Raw genomic sequence first — 24,261 nt, forward strand, 5'->3', positions numbered from 1 at the left:
AAGTCTTGCCGATAGAAGTTCATCAAATAAGCAGTGAGAACTGCCCTGCAAAAGGGCTGAGTTTGAAATATGAACAAGGCCTGAGGGGCAAAGTTTTAGGAGATTAAATCCAAAGTGTCTAGAATAACATAATAATATTCTGCTCACCCAGCATAGCGAAGATAATAAAGATGTCTTGTTGAAGAAGGAAAAATTTTAAAAATCGCTATGGGCCAGCTGTGTGAAACAGTTTCTGCTCCCACTGCTCAAGTTAACATAAAATGCCTGACTGACTAATACAAGGCAGTGGTGACTTTTATGCACGAGAGAACTGGAGCCGGGAACATATGAGAACGTAACATCGTGACGTAGTAGAATGGAGGCTAGGAAGGAGAAGCAGCAAAAAGTGGCAGGTGAGCCGTGTGAGCAGATGGTGCACGATGAGTGGAGTTGCAATATGTACAGCAGCAAGCCGGCAAAGTAGGCAGAAGGTAAGATTGAACTCAAGGTAGTGAATATGATTAGGGAGCTTGTAACAAAACTCATGTTTACAGTTCCCGTCTTTTAGCTTCCTTGGTATCCTCTTCCTGGTCTTTGTCTTCTGCAGTTGGATTCCTCTCAGGACAGCCACCAGAAGCTTATGGTCGCTATCAAGACATTCACTAGGAATAATTTTCACATCTTGCACTCGTTCTCCACACCTTAGGTCGGTTATCATGTAATTTATTATCGACTTATAGCAATCATCCCAGCTGTACCATCTTATTTTATGACTTTCTTTCTTCTGAAACCATGTGTTCTTTATCAGCAAGTTATTCCATAAGCACAAATCAAGTAGAAGTTTCCCTTCTGTATTCCTTGTTCCATATCCGAAAGGCCCCATAATCCCTTCATATCTACACTGGCAGACAACACATGTGGAGTTAAGAGCAAAAACTGTATTTATTTATCTTAAGCCTTGCTTTCTCTTCATTTCTACAACATATTATAAAATGATCTTATCTAGTGCTCTGCATACTTCATACTGAATATCAAAGTTTTTATTTATTTTAAGTTTATCCAAAAAGTTCTTAGATGATGTAATTTATGAAAATGCCATTATCTTAAATTGATATTGGATTACACTGAGCAAACTTATGAACATACCACTGAAAGGTTTCTCGATGACACTCTACACTTATCTTGTCTTAGTATCAGGTGTTATCACCCCTAGTGATGATTACGGCCTCCATCCTTCTTGGCATGCTAGCTAGAAGGGCTTAGATCATTTCCTGGGGGATGAGCACCCTCTTCCAGTAGTATTGTCTGCATTTCGGCCAAGCATATCCCACAGGTGTTCTATGATAGGGGTGCTCAACTTAATTCATGGGCGGGCAGAATGGCAGATTCCTAAATGAACCGTGGGCCATATTTTCCTCCCCCCTTCCCCCTGTCCTTCCGTCCTTCCCTAACACACAAGTACTTCCAAGCATTCAGGTGCCCCCTTTAATCACCAACCAGTTAACCAACCAACATCTCACATGGTTATTCAACAATACAAACAGTAACCTGACACACAATACAAAACAAATTGAAAAAAATGTAAACAATACTCTGTAACTTTGGATGAACTTTCCAATTAATGTGAGATCTGGGTCTTCGCTTGAAGTGACAGTGTTGAATTGTCTGGAGATAGATTTGATACAGCCACCCTAATGTAGGTGTTCATCACTATAATTTGGGAACGTAATTTTGATTTTATAGAGTTCATTTTTGAAAATGTTTGTTCACAAATTTAAGTACTGTACTCGTAAACACACACGAATATTTTCTCACAAATTTTAAGAAAGCTGGAAAATTTTCATTACTAAGCGACCTGTAAAAGTTAATAAGATTTCCCTACGAAAACTTGTCCCTTAATGGGGAAGACCACTGAAGTTCAATTAATTCGACCTGTAGTTACACAGGTGCATCACCAACGTCAACTGCAAATGGATTTTCGAACAAAGGAATTTTCTCCGCACTCATAGATAGGTCTTTAAATCTGTTTTCAAACTCATTCTTCAATATGTCAACTTAATAAACTGATCATATGACAATAACTGTTTGAGTTAGCTACTTGAAGCTCCGTACAACATGAAAAGTGTGGGGACATGCCCTTCTCTAATTGCTGTTAAAATTATTTCAATTTATTTTGGAATGCTAGCACATTACTATACACTTCATTTAAAAGCATGCCTTTCCCTTGTAATTGCTTATTCAAAATATCTAAATGTTGCGTTAAATTTGTGAGTATTGCTAAATCCCACATCCAGTTTTCATCATAATATTCTGCCATTTCTTTCTGTTTCATGTTCATAAATGTTCTTATCTCTTCACAAAGATGAAAGAAGCATTTCAAAATATTACCACGACTGGAGCAGCGTACCTCACTATGGTAAATTACATCGCCGTAATCACAATCAATTTCAGCTAGAAATGACTCGAACTGCTGATGATGGATTCCATGTGATCAAGTATAATTAATAGTAGATGTCACTGTGTCTATCACATGTTGTAAATTTAATACTTTCCCACATAGCACTTGTTGAAGAATAATGCAATGTAATTCAAGAGGTATTTCAGTATTTCTGTTAGTGAATTTGTTTCTTATTTTTTCAATTAATCCAATTTTTGTACCACTCATATTCCTTGCTCCATTTGTTGTTATAGCTGCCAATCATCTTATCCTAAATCGAGATCCTTCAATGTTACACTCAGTTGGAGAAACAAATCCTCACTAGTTGTAGTTCCATGGATGCTTCTTAAAGATGCCAACTCCTCAGTTATTTCACATGCTTTGTCAGTGCCAGGAATCAAAACTGAAAGTTGTGCTGTATCATCCAAAGCCAACGAAAAACACTTGAATGATTTTGATTTTTCACGCAACTGTGAGCACAAATTAGCCCCAAGTTTTTCTGTTCTTCTCGTCATTGTGTTCTGCGATAAACTGACTGAATTTATCAGTTGTTCCTTTTCAGGACACATTTCTTCTGTTACAGAAACTATAGAGTTCTTCACAAACTCTCCATCAGAAAAAGTCCTCCCTTTTATGGCTAATAAATGTGTAACTCTCTAACTAGCGCAGACTGCAGCTATGTTTTCCTCTATCTGTTTCGTGAACATTTGTTTTTGGGCAGTGAGGCCTTTCATTAAATTTGAAATCTTTTCCTTCCATAATACAGTACTCCATTGTATTTATTGTATACAGATCTGTGCTTAGAATCCTAATGCTGCCTGATGTTTTATTCTTTTAAAAGCCGAAATATTTTCCTTGCATATCAGACACATTACTTTTCCACTGTTTTCAGTACAAAAATAGTCATCAGTCCTCTTTTCTTTAAAAACACGGCCCTCACTTTCCACTTTTCTACATTTGGAAAGGCAGATTTTTGTTCACAAATAAACTATTATAAATATCAAGTAGTTTGTTAGAACGTTAGTCCACAGCAAAGTGATAAACCACAATGAACCTCTCAAAGCACTTCCCAGGTGTAAACTGGCCATTTCTTGTGGATGTCCCAGGATAACTATACGTACATAATCCCCCATTGAATGCAGCAGCAGGTCTTTCACTCTCCGGGGAAGTCTGCAGCTGTAATTCTAAAAAACAAATGGAGGAAATCTACCTGCTTTTAAGTTGAGAATATTTATGCATCTTAGAACTTTCCTACAGCCCAATAAAATAAACATCACATCAAAAAGGAAACTATGAATAATTTAGAGATTTTCTGTATGATTTTATCTCCTTTTTCTGTAAATTACAACAAAGTTCTTATTAACAATGTTTTTCAGTACCTACAAAAAGTATAAACTGAAACTTAAGCACATTATAAAAACTCGGTCTGGGGAACACATAAAATGCCTTTGCAGGCCATATGTTGGGCATCCCCGTTCTATAGGACTTAAGGTCTGGACTGCGAGTTGGCCAGTCGAGGGTTTGTATCCTGACATCACGTGAATGTTCTGTCATGCAGCGATGGCATGGGGGCGTGCATTATCATGCATCAGGATGAAATTTTCACCAGCTAAGGTATCATAGGAGATTACATGCTCTGCTAACAGCTCTATGATGCAACGGTGTACGTTCAGAGCACCTCCATCGATGAAAATAATTTCCGCCTGGGCCTCAAAACTGATACCAGCCCATACCATAATTGAGCCACCCCGACACAGTGACTTCTCAGAGATGTTGCAAGGTGAATATTGCTCCCCATGTCTTCTCCACACTCTCTCTCTCTACCATCAGATGGCTGGAGGCAAAATCATAGCTAATATGTGAACAGTACCATTGACCACTGCTCCACAGTCCAATTCCAATGTTGATGCCCAAACTGTAACCAAGATGCTCTGTGCTGGAGGACCAGTTGTGGGTCTTCTTGAGGTCAAATTGGCTTTTTGGAGTGTTGGTCAGACCATCCTCGCAGTCACAGTGACATTTCTTACTGCTTCGAGTTGATTCTGGCTTGAACGGCAGTACTGTGGTGTTTTCTCAAGACTCGGATGACTAGAAACTCATCATCCCTAGCAGATGTAGACCTCTGAAGACCTGATCCAGGTTGTCTGTGGTAGTTGTCTTAGAACACATTGGATGCTTCCATATGATGCACCAATGACATTAGCTGTGTAACAAATGCTGTGTCCATCATCCACCAACGCCACTGCTCTTGCAATGTCCTCTGGCCTAAAAGGCATCTTAACTTGTCAAATGTGAAAGAGAAACTGGAGGAAAATGTTTTTTTTTTTGGACAGATATTATGTCACACACTAATAATCCATCAGTAGCTTTTGTCACAGTATTGTGAAATATAAAAGGTTTTATTGCTAGTCGATGCCGAAAAAATAGAGTGCCTAGCACTTGGTAGTGGAAAGCAGCTCCATAAGTTTATTTCTGATCGCTATACATCATCTCTATACATTCTTCTTCAAAACTGCAGAATACACATTAGAAACTGCTTTAATGTAACAATGTAACAAATGGAACAATTCTCTCTAATAATTGGTATTTAACAATTACTATTTCATTTTTACAAAGTGATCCGTGATCCACCTTTTTTGCCCACCAGTGTACTTGTATCTGCTCCTACCTGGGCATTAGAGTCACCCATTAGCAATAAATTCTCCTTATTTGTACTGTTCATCTTTTCTTCTTCACTACAACCCTGCTGAGGGGCGTACAACTGTTAGATATTTTCCTTTCACTTCTGTATCTTCTTCAGATTAATTTGCATGCTAATGTAGTGCAATGGGGTTTGGGTTTGATTTGTATGGAGATTGTCCTTGTCCTTTTGTGTTTTTATGTTTAACCTTGTCTCCTCTTTCTGTTACTCCCTCTGACTTGTCATAGTGTTAATCCTATCATGTGTTCCTCTTAATGATTCTATCTCTCTGTATGTGAATTACAGAGATAATATTCTTTTGGGGTTTACGTTGTGTCGATAAGAGAAAGTGACTGGTCGTGGTTCACTTCTGAGGAAGTGGAACAAAGTCTTAGCGAAACAAAGTTTCCCTACAGTTTCTTTCTTTTACAGGACATAAATGCAAGAGAATTGAACGTTATTAATATTTGCTCTTTGTAACTTCATATTTTTATGCTTTGAAGTGTCTTACAATCCAAGACTAACAACTGATTTGTGTGCTGATGCAGATGGTTGGACATACATCGAGAAACTACGTGATCTGGTGAAAAATCTTCAGACAAGAGTTCTCAAAGCTCAGGAGAATATACAACGCATAACAGAGATGATGCTTCCATGGAGTTCAAACCCGTTGTTTGAACGAAAGGATCGCAAGAAGGAGAATCTTCTTTATCTGGAGGATCGTTTTGATCGTACTCAGAAGAGGTAATGTTTTTCTTTTTGTGGATTCTTTATCTATTACAGCATAGTCATGATCATGTTAGATAGAATACAAAGAAATTGCTCTTGTTAACCTACATATTTTCTTCAAGATTCTCTCCGTGCCAACAAAAGGAAGTCTCCTGACAGTTGTGAAGGATGCCACCTCTCAACCCCAAGAGGTTCTTGTTAAAAAAAAAAAAGACCTACCCCCAGTTTCTCCCTCTCTCTGAATGGTGGCAGTAAAATACATCGGTGGTATCCCCTGCTTGTTCTCTCTTCCCCCTATGATTGGGGTCAGTAAAATACATCCACGGTATCCCCTACCAGTAGTAAAAGACAACTGAAAGGAGTTTACCTTCAGGGGCTTTCAAATTGGAAGCATAGGTTGACAACCATAGGGGCTTGTGTCAGGCTCCTCACTTTCATCTATCCTATCTGACCTCCCTTGGTCACTTTTGTTCTTCTCCAACCCCGATGGCATTAGAGCACTTGTGGCCTACAGAGTCTTTCATTTTCATGCCCTTTAAGGCCCTTGTCTTTCTTTTGCCGATACCTTAATTTTTCGAAGTGTCGGATCCCTTCCATTTTTTCTCTCTGATTAATGTTACATTGTGGATGGTTGCCTAGCTGTACTTCCTCAAAACATTAATCACCATCAGCACCACAGGGCCTATAGCTGAATGTGACATTGCTTCCACTACTTGTGACAGTCTCCTTGCTTTTATCTTGTCTGTATGACCTTCCTTAGTAACTCTTGTTTTCTTCTGACCCTGATGGTATTGGGTTTGCAAGGTCTAGGGAGGATTACTCAATTGTACTTTCTCTGAAAACATTAATAGTCACCACCACCACAATTTTGTCCAGCTGCACACCATTCTGTTAAAAGTTGAAGTATTAAAGTTAGTTCACCTTCAAAATTTTAAGAACTAAATGTTACTGAGTTTTGAACCTGTTAAATAATTTTTAGTTACAAGGAGACCTTTCCAACATGTCCCCACTGATTTTGATCCATTTTCTATACACATACAGCCCATTGCAGGAACTTTTACTTGTTCAAATTACAGTTCCATCCACTTCTGCGTAAATGTAATTTGAAAATTTTGAGACTAATATGCAGCACTTTCCCACAATGAACACTCAACACAATGAGCAAGCTCTCCGTTTCACAAGCTCATGATTCATGGATCAAATGTTGGCTCTGTAGTATTTTTGTGGGTTTGTCTTAACATTCAGTTTGTTATTTGCATTACAAATGCATTAAAGATATGCACAGTTATATGTGTATAACCATATTGGTTGTCTAATATGTATTTTGTCATCTAAATCTCTGCAAGAAATCAATTATTGTGTATTAAGAATATGAATACTTTATAATTACACGGTGTTTCAAAAACTACGTAGGTACAGTTATACCTGATGATTATGTGTTTGGTTTTTCAATGGAATACCCAGCATTTGGACTGTTTCCATTTTATGTTTGGGTAAAGGTGTGTGACCAAAACATTCATATAGTAATATTTTTCACACGTCTTCATTTATATATTTGTTGTCTGTCATTTACAGTACAGTACAATTCATTGTGTTGTGACTATAGACTGTTACATGAACCAGGGGTAATTTATATAGCTCGTACCACACAGAAGAAAGACCATATTTTTTTCATTTTCAAGGAGTCCTCAATTCGTCCTTTGCAAAAGAAGAGTAACAAACAAAGACACCACAGAGGTGAGAGAATTACAAGCTTGTGAAGCATAGAGTTTGCTCATTGTGCTGTACATTCATTGTGGGAAAGTGTTGCTTGCTGGTCTTGAGAAGCACTCTCGAAATATTTAAATTCCATTTTCTCTGAATTGTGTTGGAGTTGCGCCTTGCAATTTGAAAAGGCTTTCATCATGGCCTGCCCATACATAAAAAATAGATCGAATTGGTGGGGACACATTGGCAAGGTCTCCTTGCTAGATGCTGTAAGAGAATGTATATACATTGTCAGATAGAGATGTTTACAGTTTAATGTGATAATATCTATAAATAAATGTATCATTTTGGGTGTACACTTAAAATTTTTTTAGTCATGCCTCATTTTTGTCTCAGTAAAGCACACAAAAGTCAAAAATTAGTTCAGTTCAAATTTTGTCTTTTTTTTTTTTCTTTGTTAAATCACAGGAAAATGGCTTAGCTAAAGTACTCAAAACTTTATATTTATGTTGAAGGATAGCTGGGTTATGTATTAAGCTATACATTATTTTATTTGTATACAGTGGCTGTATCGAAAAACTATGCATAATAGAAATGATAAAAAATGTAATTTCTTTTCTTTTGTATGATAATTATTAGATATTTCACAAACTTCCAAATATGTCTGGAAATAGTAGTTCTATCTAAAATTTGCATATAATTTGCATTTGTGCAGCTGATGGTGTAGCTGGACCAAGACCTCAAAGACCTTGAATGTAATAGTCCAAGAAAATTTGGTTCACCAGTCCACTTCTATCAAGTCGATCTACATTTTATGAACATTAGCATAAATGACGGAATATTACATTACGAACATTGCTCAACGACATTACATTATGAAATAAGAAATTTATTCAATCCAAAATCCACCTAAAATAGAGTGAACCTGCAATCGATTCTAAGAGGAACTGCTTTGCTCACTATATATCTTCACTGAAAAAGGGACCTCTACAATGGACAATTAATGTTTAAAATATCAGCCGAATTTATCATTTTATTCGACTTGTTATTAAATAACCAAACTATATTAACGCAAGTTATAGAATTACTACAGACTTATAATGTAACTTATCTCCATACCTAGTACAAATAGGTCACTGTTTCCCATCTGACAGTAGGCGATTTCATTTTAATGCATGTCAATTTAGTACTATCGACCAAACATATGCACTATTATCTTTAACGCCTAGTAGTTATAAAAGTTTTTAAAGATTGAAAATTGTTATCTGGATGCTCTTTTAACACTTTGTAATATTTAGAAAAACTGACAAAAAGCTTTAACTTTAGTCAAATAATTGCATAAAGTCATAATATGTCGCATAAAATATGCTACCAATCTTAATCTAAGGTTTTATGGTGTACAACAAAAAATTTTAATAGTCATTGTAAGAATATGTTCATTTTTATATATATATATGTATGTTGTAAGTTATGTTAATATTGTACTTAGGCCTTGTCACTAAGTTTCCTATGGCTGATGATGGCATACAAATAATGCCGAAACCGGTCCCAATGTTTGAAAGGTAATAAATATGTGATGTGCTAATGACCTCACATTGTTTTTGTATTGAAAAGGTGGACATAACTATCCTCAATTTATAGTGTATAGCTGCTACTTAACACACTAAAACAAAATATATTTAAATAGACTTACAAAAGAAGTTCACAGATTGAATGGAGGCATCCTTGAAAGAAAGAAAATTACAATAAATTATTCAAGAAAGAGTTTTACATTTACTTTTAATTTTAAAATACTGAGCCGAGAAAAAAAAAGGTTTGCCACCCAAAACAACACGTTGCGGACTAGCTTAACAGCTAAGTCATACTGATGCTCAATATTGGTAAATGTGGAAATCTAGAGGAAACTCTGGCATACAAAGTAAACTCTACATAATCACAGAAGTTAAGTTAAGCAGGAAAAGACCGAAACACAAGAATGAGTATAAATTAATTACAAGACGATAACATAGAGCTTACCATGAGAGACCGGGGACCCAAGGCGGGACGGACGCAAGATGCGTCCACCTGCTACAGTGATCCGAATTCAAAGATGCGGACAGTAAGCATTGCTCACACAAGGATCCAAAAGCCGGAAATCGTACGATTACAAATAGCCATAAGAACACCGAATTCTTCTAGTTTTACATTTTCACCAATGGGAAAGGTCGTTATCCCGACCAATCCCAACTTATCCGATTTCCGCAGGGGAAGTTCGAGAGAGTTTGATTGCAAAACATGTAGCAAGTTCACATTTATTTATTTAGCGTATGGCTAGAGATGCAGCGTCTATTGTTATAAGATCTACACTATATACATATGTCCAAATTGTTTATATAGTCTATAGTAACTGGAGCAATTTCACAATCGAAAATTTACACGTGCTGCACAGGTTGCCTTAAAAATAAAGACCCTTTTAAATTTTTCAAACACATTTCAAATTTATAATTCTTTATGTATGGAATATAAGAGGATAATACAATTTAGTTCAGTAATTCTTCTTCTTCATACAATAATAAAAAACAACTTTCAGTACGTTCTTCAAATAAACTTTTTCTAATTCACATAAATTCTTCAGTCTTTAAATGTTTCTTTTGTTCACCCAAAATTATGACAATACCAAAATTAAACAACATCACATGACAAGGACTTCTGCGGCTTCACCGATCTCTCTACAGTGCCGTTCAACAATGGTCACATAAATGACCAGATTATAGAGATTGTACTGTATACACTACCTTCCTTCTGAGAGTTTTGAAAGGAACTTAAAAATATGTAGAAAGCTATTCTGACATTTAAGAATCTTTTAATTACACTTTTATCTTCTTTACACTTACTACAAGTTCCTTTGTTTTTACTATTCCACACCATCTGAAATAAACCAAAATTTTGTTACCTCATGAATATTTTATATTTATATTTTTTTATCACAAAGACAAACCCAAGATGCAATAAGTACCCCTTAATCTTTATATTATGTGGTATGTTTCTTCAATGAAAGATATGAAGGCTCAAGTCCATTCAGAGAGACTGTAGAAGAGAACGAGAAAATCAAAGAAGAAATAACTGCCAGGCTCTACAAAAGTGAGGAGCTTTGATAGACTTGATGTGGAAGCACTGTGGCAGGACTTGTGATTCTTGAATGTTTTTTTTTTTTTTTTAGCTCTCCAAGAACCCATAATCAGGAACATTGATGCACTCAGAAGACATTATTATTCTCACCGGTGAGTGAGTGCCTGTGATGATGATGATGATGATGATGATGATGATGATGATGATGATGATGATGATGATGATGATGATTATGATGATGACCATGATGATAAAGGACAAAATACTAAAACATAACATTGAGTGAAATAATTTTCAATACTTTTGTTTTTGTTTTGTTTTATTTTTCATTATAAAAATTAATTTAATTTTTAAAACAAAAATCCTGGTCACATATTAGACTTTATTTACATTACCATTATATTCCAATAACCTGCTTTACAGACTTATACAATAAGAAAAACCCCAAGCTATAAGAGGGGGAGCAACCAGTATTGCATTTTATTCTCTGCTCCTAGTTTACCCAGTAGCCTGCAAAATTACACAAACCTACTTAGCTGTAGAAGTTTATTAGTTTGTTACTTGTCTGGTCTTTATCAGTACTAGAAATGAATTCCAGTGACATCATGTTAGAGTGGCACTTCCAGTCAGTCCTTCCCACCACTGTGACATATCCATCTTCTTACATTAGCAGTACACTTTTATTATTTTGACCAAGATAACAGTGAGCTGCAATTTAGTACAAATAAGGAATATGAAATTCACTGGTACAGATGTCTCCAACTTCTTGTTTGATGCTTTCAGGTATACAGAAGTGATAAATACCGGAATAGAAATCCATGAGATTATGCAACAAAATTTCAAACTGTTTTTCAACATTTTGCCACTTGAGTCAGAAGTAGAACCTGAAGGTGAAGAGGAAGGTGGTGAAAAAAAGCCAGAAGAAGAGACAGAAGGTGGTGAAGTTGTTGCTGAAGCTGAAGCCAGTGGAGGTGAAGAAGAAGAAGAAGAAGAAGAATTGCAAGCTGAACTTGAGGAGGAGGAGGAGGAGAGAGAGGCAGAAATTGAAGCTGAGAAGAAAGCACTAGAGGAGGAACTATTTCCAGGGGAAGAGCATGCTGGACCAGAGGAGGTGGAGGCAGGTAAGGTAAAGGGTGAGCCATCTCATCCGGATATGCGGCCAAAGGAATCTCTGATGGCGGCAGGAGAAGAACGAGAGCACAAAGAACATCCTGATGAGGATTCCCCTCCTCCAACAGAAAAGGAGAAGGTAAAAGAGAAAGGAAAAGAAAAGGAAAAGGACAAAGGAAAGGAAAAGGGCAAAGAAAAGGAAAAAGGGAAAGAGAAGGAAAAGGAAGTGGAGAAAGCACCTGCAGAAAGGGGTAGAGGAAGAGGCCAGGGGCGAGGACGAGGACGAGGAAGAGGAGGAGTAGCTGAGGAGCCAGAGAAGTACGAAGCTGAGCCTGAGCCACCAGGGCGTGGACGTGGCAGGGGCCGTGGGAGAGGACAAGGGCGAGGTAGAGGAAAAGAGAAAGCAGCACCTCCAGAACCAGAACCTGAGCCAGTGCCAGAGATATCATCTGAGGTGAGTGCCACAATCATGATTTGTTCCTATTTATCCTCATTTCACTTCTGCCCCAGGGACTATGTTTTATCATTATGTCATGGTTCCTACATTCTTGTTTGACTGCCATATTTTAAATGATACTGTCATCTTAGTAATTTATACTAATTCCATTCCTCTGCATCTTGTTATGGTGTTTTATGAATTTTTGACTTCCAGATTTGAAGAAACGCCTTGTAGTACTCCTGTACAGAAACATAACCTCTGTGACAACTGAGTTAAGGAGTATTAAAAAATAATTACTATTTAAAAGTCTTGTTTTTAGGTCTTTTTTACAAAAAGTTTATATAAATACAGTAATATTATTGCCCCATTTAAATATGATTGTTTATTATCTCCAATGTACTGCCAATATTGTTGTGAACAACGTATACAAGGGTTGGGGAAATAGTCATTGCAATTATTTTTTCTTGCAGATATGTAAGCGGATTACAAACTGGTATTTGTCTTTTGAAAGCTATGTAGGCATAGTGTGTATTCACAACAACAGATGGCTCTCTGATTGCTGGTAGTAGCACAGAGAACACTGTGAAATCAGTTATGTGGTGAATGTCGTGTGAGTAACCTATATTGAACAGTGTGCATACATCAAAATAGCCATTCTCCGGGGGAGAAATGTGAGAGAATTTCACACTGAATTGGTGGAAGCCCTTGAGAATAATGCCCATACCGTACAGTACCATACAGTAGAATGGTGGGTAGGAAATTTTCAGGAAGGACATGTGGCAACCGGTGATCAGCAACACTCAGGACGACCTGTCAGTGTGCCCACCGACGTGGCACGTGCCATCATCGAGCAGCTCCTGGAGGAAGACAGATGATGGATGCTGTTGGAGTTACAGAGGGCAACTGGCATCAAGAAATGCACCTTCTACAGGATATTGTGGACAGAGTTGCAACTGTGTAAAATCGCATTCATGCACTGACGGAAGTTCAATGGTAGATGTGATATGAAACATGCTCCGATCACCTAGCACACTGGCAACAGGATGGTGTATCATGAATAATCACCATCGATGAGGTTTGGGCCAGGGCATATGAACTGGAACTCAAATGTCAGTCCTCGGAGTGGTGACATGCTGGATCACCAAGGCGGTAGAAAAATTTTGTCAAAATCCTTCCCCCTTGAAATTAATGGTGATCGTCGCATATAACGTCACGTGTGTCATAGTGTGCCACTTTGTTCCACATGGCAGAGCAGTGAGGGGAGAGTACTACAGGCACATCTTGGTGCAACAGGTACGACGTAGCATTGGGGAGAAACATATGGATCTTGTGGACAGCGCAATCATGCTGCACGACAACACAAAACCACATAAAGCAGAGTGTGTGCGGTAGCAACTGCAACGCTGGGGATGGGAAGAATTGGAGCACCTGCCGTACTCTCCTGAAGTTTCGCTCCGTGACTTTGATCTCATTTGAAAGGTAAAGAACCACTATGTGGTAGGCATATTGCCAGTGCTGTTCAACAGTAGATGACGCGATCACACATGGTGCAGCAAATGGCAACGCAGATGGTATTCAGTGCCTCGTACATTGTTGGCAGCCTGTGGTCAATATTGCAGGGGACTTATTTTGGGGGCCTTTAGATCCAGTTTTGTCATGTCGACTGTGTATGTGATGTGATGTGCTGTGATGTGATGTGCTGTGTTGTAATGTGGGAGGTTTGCTTGGCTGTAATTATTTTACACCATGAAACCAGTATTGTTGTACACTACCGTAATAAATATGTGAGGCACAATGTTTGCGTATTCTTCAATGTCCACACATGTAGTTCCCACCTCGTCCTTTCATTTGTATATGTTGCATTTTCCATCTGAGCTGATGTCTGCAAGAAAGAAAATGGTTGCAATGATTTTTGCCGCAACCCTTGTATTATATTATGAATATTAAAATGTATGGACTGAGGGCATAAGATGCTGTTTATGGTGATTTGTTCATTGGATGGAGGCATTAAGCCTTGAGCAAACCCTTTGGTGTTATTCATCAGCTGTAGGATATGTGCTGTGAGATGCCATATCATTCATTTCATTAAATCCTCTGATGAGGTTGATATTGGGAAAGGCATCTGGTCGTAACAATTTGATACAAAGGTTCACCTCATTTCATACTTGACCCTGTTGAGAAAGAGGACAAGGGTTGGACACACGGAAACGGGATGGTCTAGGGAGCGGTGATAAGGGAACAGGGAACTGGAAATCAAGTAGGGATGACACAAAAATGTTAGTGTTGAACTGTACAAGTATTGTAAAGAAAGGAATAGAATTCAGTAATTTAACAGATATATACTTACCACGTGTTGTAATAGGAGTTGAATCATGGCTGAGAAATGATATAATGGATGCAGAAATTTTCTCACCCCACTGCAGTGTGTATCGTAGAGATAGGATAGGAATGGTGGTAGGAGGAGTGTTCGTTCTGGTGAAAGAAGAATTTGTAAGCTATGAAAAAGTTAAAGATGAGACACATGAAATTCTAGGTGTAAGGCTAATTTCTAAAGACAATAGGCAACTTGATATATTTGGAGTGTACAGATCGGGAAAGGGTAGTACTGACGCAGATTCGGAACTATTTGATAGGATAGTCAGCTATGTGGGAAACGACATGGAAAGAAATGTGATTGTAGCGGGAGATCTGAATTTGCCAGATGTAAATTGGGAAGGAAATGCAAACGACAGGAAGCATGACCAACAAATGGCAAATAAGTTAATATGGGAAGGACAGCTGATTCAGAAAGTGACGGAACCAACCAGAGGGAAAAATATCCTGGATGTGGTGCTGATAAAACCAGATGAGCTCTATAGGGAAACTGAAGTAATAGATGGTATTAGTGATCATGGAGCTGTTTTTTTCGTAGTTAAAAATAAATGTGATAGAAAGGAAGGTCTTAAAAGTAGGACTATTAGGCAGTACCATATGGCTGATAAAGCAGGCATGAGGCAGTTTCTAAAAAGTAACTATGATCGGTGGAAAACGGTAAATAAAAATGTAAACAGACTCTGGGATGGGTTTAAAGAAATTGTTGAGGAATGCGAAAACAGGTTTGTACCTTTAAGGGAGGTAAGGAATGGTAAAGACCCACCTTATTATAACAGAGAAATAAAGAGACTAAGAAGGAGGTGCAGACTGGAAAGAAATAGAGTTATAAATGGCTGTGGAAGTAAGGAGAAATTGAAGGAACTTACTAGAAAATTGAATCTAGCAAAGAAGGCAGCTAAGGATAACATGATGGCAAGCATAATTGGCAGTCATACAAATTTTAGTGAAAAATGGAAGGGTATGTATAGGTATTTCAAGGCAGAAACAGGTTCCAAGAAGGACATTCCAGGAATAATTAGTGAACAGGGGGAGTGTGTATGTGAGGATCTTCAAAAGGCAGAAGAATTCAGTCAGCAGTATGTAAAGATTGTTGGTTACAAGGATAATATCGAGATAGAGGAGGAGACTAAGGCCAAAGAAGTAATAAAATTTACATATGATAACAATGACATTTGCAATAAGATACAAAAGTTGAAAACTAGGAAAGCGGCTGAAATTGATCAGATTTCTGGGGATATACTAAAGACAATGGGTTGGGATATAGTACCATATCTGAAGTACTTATTTGATTGTTGTTTGGTCGGAGGAGCTATACCAGATGAATGGAGAGTTGCTATTGTAGCCCCTGTGTATAAAGGAAAGGGTGATAGACATAAAACTGAAAATTACAGGCCAGTAAGTTTGACATGCATTGTATGTAAGCATTCTCTCTGATTATATTAGACATGTTTGTGAAATTATAACTGGTTCGATAGAAGGCAGTTTGGTTTTAGGAAAGGTTATTCCACTGAAGCTCAACTTGTAGGATTCCAGCAAGATACAGCAGATAGCTTGGATTCTGGAGGTCAAATGGACTGTATCGCGATTGACCTGTCTAAAGCATTTGATAGGGTGGATCATGGGAGACTACTGGCAAAAATGAGTGCAATTGGACTAGACAAAAGAGTGACTGAATGTGTTGCTATATTTCTAGAAAATAGATCTCAGATAATTAGAGTAGGTGAAGCTTTATCTGACCCTGTAATAATTAAGAGGGTAATTCCTCAAGGCAGTATTATCGGACCTTTATGTTTTCTTATATATATAAATGATATATGTAAAGGAGTGGAATCAGAGGTAAGGCTTTTTGTGGATGATGTTATTCTCTATAGAGTGATAAATTACAAGATTGTGAGCAACTGCAACGTGACCTCGAAAATGTTGTGAGATGGACAGCAGGCAATGGTATGTTGATAAACGGGGTTAAAAGTCAGGTTGTGATTTTCAGAAATAGGAAATTGTCCTCTCAGTTTTAATTACTGCGTTGATGGGGTGAAAGTTCCTTTTGGGGGTCACGTATCTGGGTGTTAATACATGGAAAGATCTTCATTGGGGTAATCACATAAATGGGATTGTAAATAAAGGGTACAGATCTCTGAACATGGTTATGAGGGTGTTTAGGGGTTGTAGTAAGGATGTAAAGGAGAGGGAATATAAGTCTCTGGTAAGACCCCAACTAGAGTATGGTTCCAGTGTCGGGACCCTCACCAGGATTACCTGATTCAAGAACTGGAAAAAATCCAAAGAAAAGCAGCTCGATTTGTTCTGGGTGATTTCCGACAAAAGAGTAGCATTACGAAAATGTTGCAAAGTTCAGGTTGGGAAGAATTGAGAGAAAGAAGAAGAGCTGCTCAACTAAGTGGTATGTTCCGAGCCGTCAGCGGAGAGATGGCATGGAATGACATTAGTAGACGAATAAGTTTGAGTGGCGTTTATAAAAGTAGGAAAGATCACAATATGAAGATAAAGTTGGAATTCAAGAGGACAAACTGGGGCAAATATTCATTTATAGGAAGGGGAGTTAGGGATTGGAATAACTTACCAAGGGAGACGTTCAATAAATTTCCAATTACTTTGAAATAATTTAGAAAATGGCTAGGAAAGCAACAGATAGGGAATCTGCTACCTGGGCGACTGCCCTAAATGCAGATCAGTATTCATTCATTCACACACACACACACACACATAATAATAATAATAATAATAATAATAATAATAATAATAATAATAATAATGATAATAATAATGTTTTTGGTTTTGTTTCCCACAAACTACATTCATGATTTTTTCCTGAGACACTGAGATACCAACATTTTCTCCTATAGTTCCTCTATGCACTGGCAAACTACCTACGTGAGAATGGCATATACGAAGCATTTTCAAATACTACTTACTGGACTGAGCTGGGACTGAACCTGTCAACTTGGACTCAGAAAGTCAGTACTCCCCTCATCTGAGCCACTTAGCCCAGCATGCCATATAATACATTTTGATAGAAAGTATTAATTTTCTTCCAGTTTCCTCAAACACCTAATGTACAGTATGTTGGAAGTAGCATGAAATAATGATTATACCTGTTGTTCAACTTCATCAGTTGAACATCATCTAGTCATTATTCTACTTTGATCATCACTCCTTTGTCCTACTTCAACACCATCATACAGTTTGACTGTTTCTTTTCCTTCCAATTTTGATAATGGCTATGATCTTGAAGTTTTTCCTTATGTAAAATTCAGTTAGTTTTTGGTTGTCAGTCATTATTTAGATTACTGCACAGTCTTTGTTCATCCTTATGTATTCTAGGAGCGGTTACGTGAAATCCAGCATAAGGAAGAGCTGGAAAGGAAATGGCAAGCATATGTCAAGTATGTAGATGAGATAGTCTGCGAGGGACTGTTTGGTGCTATAGCATGCAGGTAATGTATCACTAACCATAATAGTTCATAATAACAATCACCTGTTTATATGCCAATTGTGATAGGCGAAAGTGCTTACACTTTCATGGGGCAGGACAGCAGTCATATTATATCACCTTTTCTGTGGTATTTAGTGTGATTTCTGTTTTAGCCACAACTTGATTTGGCCAACTACACTACTCAAAATAAATGGAATAACCTGTGATGCAACAGTCTGTTCAGGGCCGTGAATACTGAAGTGCCTTGTGATCAGTGTGATGGCATCCTTAACTGTATCACTTGGCTTTAAAGACCGTGTTTTCTGCCTCTTGTATCAGACAACTCCTCAGTTGGTCTCATGAGGCTGAGTGAACCCCCATTCAAACTCTCAGTCCAGAATTAAAATCCATTGACTAGCAATGAGTTGAACCCGGGGCCTGCGGGTAAGAGACGGGCATACAGTACATCCTCTATAATACGGGACTGGCTCAGACTGGAAATTGCAAAACCAAGAAGAATTTGGCCACTTAAGTTGGCTTTGGAAATATGGAATAGTGTCATGTAAATATTGTATGTAACATCTACTGGTTTTTGGCCAGTTGATTGTAAAACAGTGTCAAAAAAGTAACTGTGCAGTAGAAATGTGATATTTGAAAGGCTCTAGCTGGTAAAGTACTTGAAAGTGCCACTGCATGTAATGTTGTGTGAGTACTTGAATTGTTTAAAACACTAAAAAAGAAACAAGATTTTTCATGTTACAGAAACATTCTTCAAGAATGAGAGTATTCACCACTACACATGGGAAGATAAGAGAACTGGCTCCATAATAGACTATATCATAACCAACTAAGAATTATGAAAATATGTTCAAAGTGTGTGGGTATTCCAGGGATTTTCAATGATACAGGCCACTCTCTGAACTGTAGTGAACTACAGTATCACAAGGCCTTGGATAGAGAAAGTGAAGTCTTTTGGCAGATGAATCAGGGTAGAAAAACCTCCAGGACAAGGGAATTAGATGTACATGGATATCATTAGTGAAAAGTCCCAAACAGTAGACAGTAAACAGGTTCATTATATAGAAAGATGTGTGGTATACAGGGATACTATAATAGAAACAGCAAGGAAATGCCTGCAAACAACTGTGTGTAGTGATGGGAAAACGCAAACACCTTGATGGAATGATGAAGAGAGGGCTGCTTGAAAACACACAAGGACTGATGCAGATAAGGAATTGTATATAAATCAAAGAAACAGAGCAAAACATATAATTTTTGAACCCAAGAAGTAGTGATGGGAAGATTTCGGTGATAACCTGGAAAGGCTAGGTCAAGTGGCATGAAACCCTTTCTGGACAGTAATGAAGAATCTTAGAAAGGCAGGGAAAAAGGAAATGAGTAGTGTTGTGGGTAAATCAGGTGAACTCGTAGTGGATCCCAGGAAATCACTGGACAGGCAGAGGGAATATTTTGAAAATAATCTCAACATAAAAGGAACTCTTTCTGTTGACATTGTGAATAACCGAGCTCATGGGGAGGAGAATAATGATGTTGGTGAAATTACATGTGAGGAAGTTAAATAGATGATATATGAATGAGACCTATGCGGAGTCCATTTTTAAGAAATATTTACTGTTTGATTTGGAATGTTGTAGAATATATTGTTTGTAAATCGTCTTTAAGGAATATTCACTGTATGATATGGAATGTTGTGGTAGAATATTTTATTCGTATTCCATTTAGCTACCTAACCTGTATATAATAGACAAGAAAAATGTTCCACTAATCAATACTATTTATTGTGAATGAATTATTGCACTAGTACCGGTTTTGGCCTCTCTTGGCCATCATCAGCTAGCACACAATATTTACAGTCATTTGACAAAATTACAAAGGTGTTACGTTAGAGCATTCGGATGTCTAATGAAAAATGGAAGTAAAATATATTGCAGTATGTTGCGTTAAAATATCTCTGATTAAAGGTGGTGATGGTTATAATAAACTAAAACCTATTAAGTGTGCATGGACATGAGTACATAAACATATTAAAATATATAGGCCACATCATAAGACACTAAAAAATATAGCACATTAAACACATTAAAACATAGTATATTTTAAAAACGTCTATTAAAATTTGAGTTCATGTTGCGTAGCATTCATTCTTCAATCCTCTTGTAATTCTTGTGTTGATTAAGTTGTATTAGGTGATCATCGAGAATGTTCTATGGCTGATATACTTTGTATTGGTATGTTATAAGAACTCTTGTCATTAAAATTTGAAACATTGAGTACTGTGCAATTCAACTGTTGATGTAGTCCAGTAAGATTTATATATACAGCGAGACAAGGTATGATTTTAGAGCAGTTGGTGGTGACACCTCTCTCGTCTATGCATGTTATATGGTTGTTATCTGTAAAGAAAAGCTAATATGAGTATAGCGTGCGTATGAAGGAATGCCTGGTGTATGTATGAAATGAAAAGAGTTGTTGCTGTGGAGGTTGTGTACCGATATGTTTGGAGACTTGTTGTGTTCTGCTACGAGTACGTCTGGGGCTCATGTTAGCTGTGTGGAGGGATGTAGGTGGAGGGGAAGGAGGCGTGGCTATTGTGGAGGTAGGGGCGGGGTTAGGTTTGTGATTCGCCGGTTTGTTATGACGTGTGTTTACTAATTTGAGATAGTCGTTCTTTATTTTCAAATTTTAATGACAAGAGTTCTTATAACATACCAATACAAAGTATATCAGCCATAGAACATTCTCGATGATCACCTAATACAACTTAATCAACACAAGAACTACAAGAGGATTGAAGAATGAATGCTACGCAACATGAACTCAAATTTTAATAGACGTTTTTAAAATATACTATGTTTTAATGTGTTTAATGTGCTATATTTTTTAGTGTCTTATGATGTGAACTATATATTTTAATATGTTTATGTACTCATGTCCATGCACACTTAATAGGTTTTAGTTTATTATAACCATCACCACCTTTAATCAGAGATATTGTAACGCAACATACTGCAATATATTTTACTTCCATTTTTCATTAGACATCCGGATGCTCTAACATAACACCTTTGTAATTTTGTCTAATGACTGTAAATATTGTGTGCTAGCTGATGATGGCCAAGAGAGGCCGAAACCGGTACTAGTGCAATAATTCATTCACAATAAATAGTATTGATCGGTGGAACATTTTTCTTGTCTATTACATTGAATCCAATCAATACGGAATATGAAACTTATAAATAATAATACCTAACCTGTATGGTGTAAAATATTCTTGTAGTATATTTTATTTGTCCACTTAAGTAACTACTCTAGATTGTAAATTATTGCTCTGTAACACTCCAGAAAGGTTGTGACGCGAATTTGCCCTGTCGATTGTCGATTCTAGAAGCATGTCCTTTCTAATTCTGGAAGATGGAAAGTTCGCGATTAGTATCTCTCTATGTTCAGGAATATTGTATAAACATCGCGACTGGGTAAAGAGTTATGATTGGTGGATCTGGGTGGCGATAGGCAAGCTCCTGTGCTCTGATTGGCCACAGGTTAATCGCACCAAGGCCAGACTTCCCCTTTTAAGTCAGCGAGGCAGGATTTCGTGGCTTTTGGTTCTCTCGTCAGTCCAGCCGTTTTGATGCACGTTGGCATATCCTCGCTCCCAGGATGGGCTACCTTGGGGTAACCACGATTGATTTCAGTTCCGTTTTAATTTACATTTAATGTTCGCTGGTGTTATCACATAGAAGTTTGCCCTAGTCGCCACTCTATTGCTCAGATGTGTTAGAAAGCACGTTTACTTTAATTCTAAATTGTATTTGTATCTTGTGTGCCTTCTTACCTTCAGAATCGTATTGTAGAACTTGGATTACGCTAAGATATTTTTGGTTAACTTCTTGGCCTAATAGCAAAGCTCTTGTCAAACGACATCTAATCTTGTATTCGTAAATTATGTGATTGGATTGTTTGGATAGATGAATTTTGTTCGAAACTTACCTTGTAATGTTCATTTTAAAAATAATATCTTGAATCAAAGATCACCGTTCACTTTTCTGAAAACATGCAACCTTTGTATGTTTGTGACCCAGGTAGGTTGCCCAGTCCCGTTCCATGTTCCTTATAATAGTCGTCAAGTTGCCCACCCTGATATTTGTTTGCGTGTGTTTGGTGCGGTACATCTCAAGTTTATTGAGTGTCTAGGTTTTAAGTTACAGTGGAATTTGATTTATTTTCCTCCCTTTTAACTGTGTATTGTGTAACTGCTGAAAAACTGCTGAAAACTCCATTGCTAAAAAACAGCAGAAATGGACTTGAAATCATGAAATGTAATGGGAAGGCAGGGATGAAATTGCTTCATAGAGTAAGTCATAAGCTTAGCATGGAATGTTAGTAAGTTACCTTCTGATTGGACGAAAACAGTATTTGAACCTATCTATAAGCAAGGGAACAGGAAGGATTGCAACAACTCTCGAGGTATTTCATCAGTCAGTTTACCAGCAAGGTGTTTTTTGGTATTTTGGAATTGAGGGTGCAATCAGTGGTTGAGAGTAAGCTGGAAGAAAACCAGTATGGTTTCTGACTATAGAGGAGCTGTACGGATCAGATTTTCAGTATGCACCATGTACGTATGTTCAGTCTTCAGCCCTAAGGCTGGTTGGATCCTCAACAGCTCCGCCGTCAAATGTCATAGATGGCCTAGGCATCACTGAAGAGGCGTACTAGGGAAATGAGGAGTGATGTGGTTTCCCGTTGCTTTCCTCACTGAGCCAGAAGTTGCTATTACATATCAGTCTGCCAAGCCCACTGAAATGAGTATGCACCAGGTAACTGAAAAATGTTACGAGAGGAATAGACAGTTATATTTATGTTCATAGATCTAGAGAAAGCATATGACAGATTAATGAGGGAGAGGATGTTTTTAGCTGTACTGTGGGACTGTGGGATTAAGGGTAGTTTATTAAAAGCAATCAAAGGTATTTATGGTGACAGTTCAGTTGCAGTGAGATTTGATAGTTGATTGAGTTCTTACTTCAGGGTACCTACAGGAGTAAGACAAGGCTGCAATCTATCACCTTTATTGTTCATAGTTTACAGTGATTACACTAGCCAATATGATTTTGTGCTGAAATAGAAAATATGTTGGCTTATTTAATCGAAATCAATGCCCTGAGTTAAAAAATGATGTCAGTTTTTTTGTATCACGTCTAGTTTTGATGCAATTCTGTTTTGTAGTGTCTGTATTCGTAAGATTATTCAGTGATAGATATTCTCACACAGCTAACTTTAGAATAATAGTAGATTATGCACCAAGGGAGGAAAACATATAATTATTCCTGTGTGTGAAAATGGCAGATCGAGACGAAAGCGAGAGCTGAAGTTCTGTTTTCTTGAAGTTTAGATATGCACTATTAAGAGCGCGAGGGAAGTTGGATTGCATATAAAATGGAGTAGAGTTGCTACTTTGCATTGCACATCTTATAATTGTAAGGCCCCCCCTTTTTTATTTACAAATAATAGGCAGATTCTTAGTATAAGGTCATATTGTATATATTGGTTGCAAATGTTTTAACCCAGACAAGACCTGGTTCTTGACCTTAAAATTGACAATAGGCTGAAGATGCCCTAAAACAGGGCAAAACATGTACCTATGTAGTGTATATAAATCACTTAGAATTTAATCACCACGAACGGTGAATTGTATTGAATAGGTGGCTACAATAAATTTTATTCTAATAGAATCTTACTTATTGTTATCTTCAATGCAAAACAAGCATGAGATTATTTACTTGTAACCTAATCTGCCACCAAACTAGCCAGGATCACCATAGAAAGATTTAAAGAACTTGGCCTGGACATCAGCGCTTCAAAATCAGCTTGTCTTTCCATCAAGAAAGGTCAGCTGACGGAGGAGAATATCACCAAAAATGACGACTGTGAGATTAAATCACAGTGCAATGGAAGTACAATTTGCTACTTAGGGGTGAACTTCATTAATGAACTTAAAGTGGATCCACAAGCTGTACTTGACTAGAGGCGAAACAAGATTAAGACCCTTGTTAGCTCACCGTTGCTGCAATCCAACCAGAAATTTTCAATTTTCAGTAATTCAATATCATCTACTCTTATTTACCCACTCCAAGTTATGCCCCTGAACAAGATCCCTCAAACTTTTCTGACTGATGCGGATAAAATATTAAAGGGTGAAACTAAAGAAATATTACAACTACCAACAGACATTCCAGATCACATGGTGT

General features: G+C 37.5%; 1 protein-coding gene across 1 annotated transcript in view; it reads left to right on the top strand.

Annotated features, from left to right (window-relative positions):
- The window catches only part of LOC136875368 (dynein beta chain, ciliary), a 782,313-nt gene that overhangs the window by 227,170 nt on the left and 530,882 nt on the right, over positions 1 to 24,261 (top strand). The window contains exons 15-17 of the mRNA XM_067148948.2: positions 5,645 to 5,840; positions 11,424 to 12,204; positions 17,905 to 18,017. Of these exons, the coding sequence (XP_067005049.2) occupies positions 5,645 to 5,840; positions 11,424 to 12,204; positions 17,905 to 18,017 (1,090 nt within the window). The remainder of the gene's footprint in view (positions 1 to 5,644; positions 5,841 to 11,423; positions 12,205 to 17,904; positions 18,018 to 24,261) is intronic.

The sequence above is a fragment of the Anabrus simplex genome, chromosome 1 (assembly GCF_040414725.1).
Source record: "Anabrus simplex isolate iqAnaSimp1 chromosome 1, ASM4041472v1, whole genome shotgun sequence".
NCBI classification, from domain to species: domain Eukaryota; kingdom Metazoa; phylum Arthropoda; class Insecta; order Orthoptera; family Tettigoniidae; genus Anabrus; species Anabrus simplex.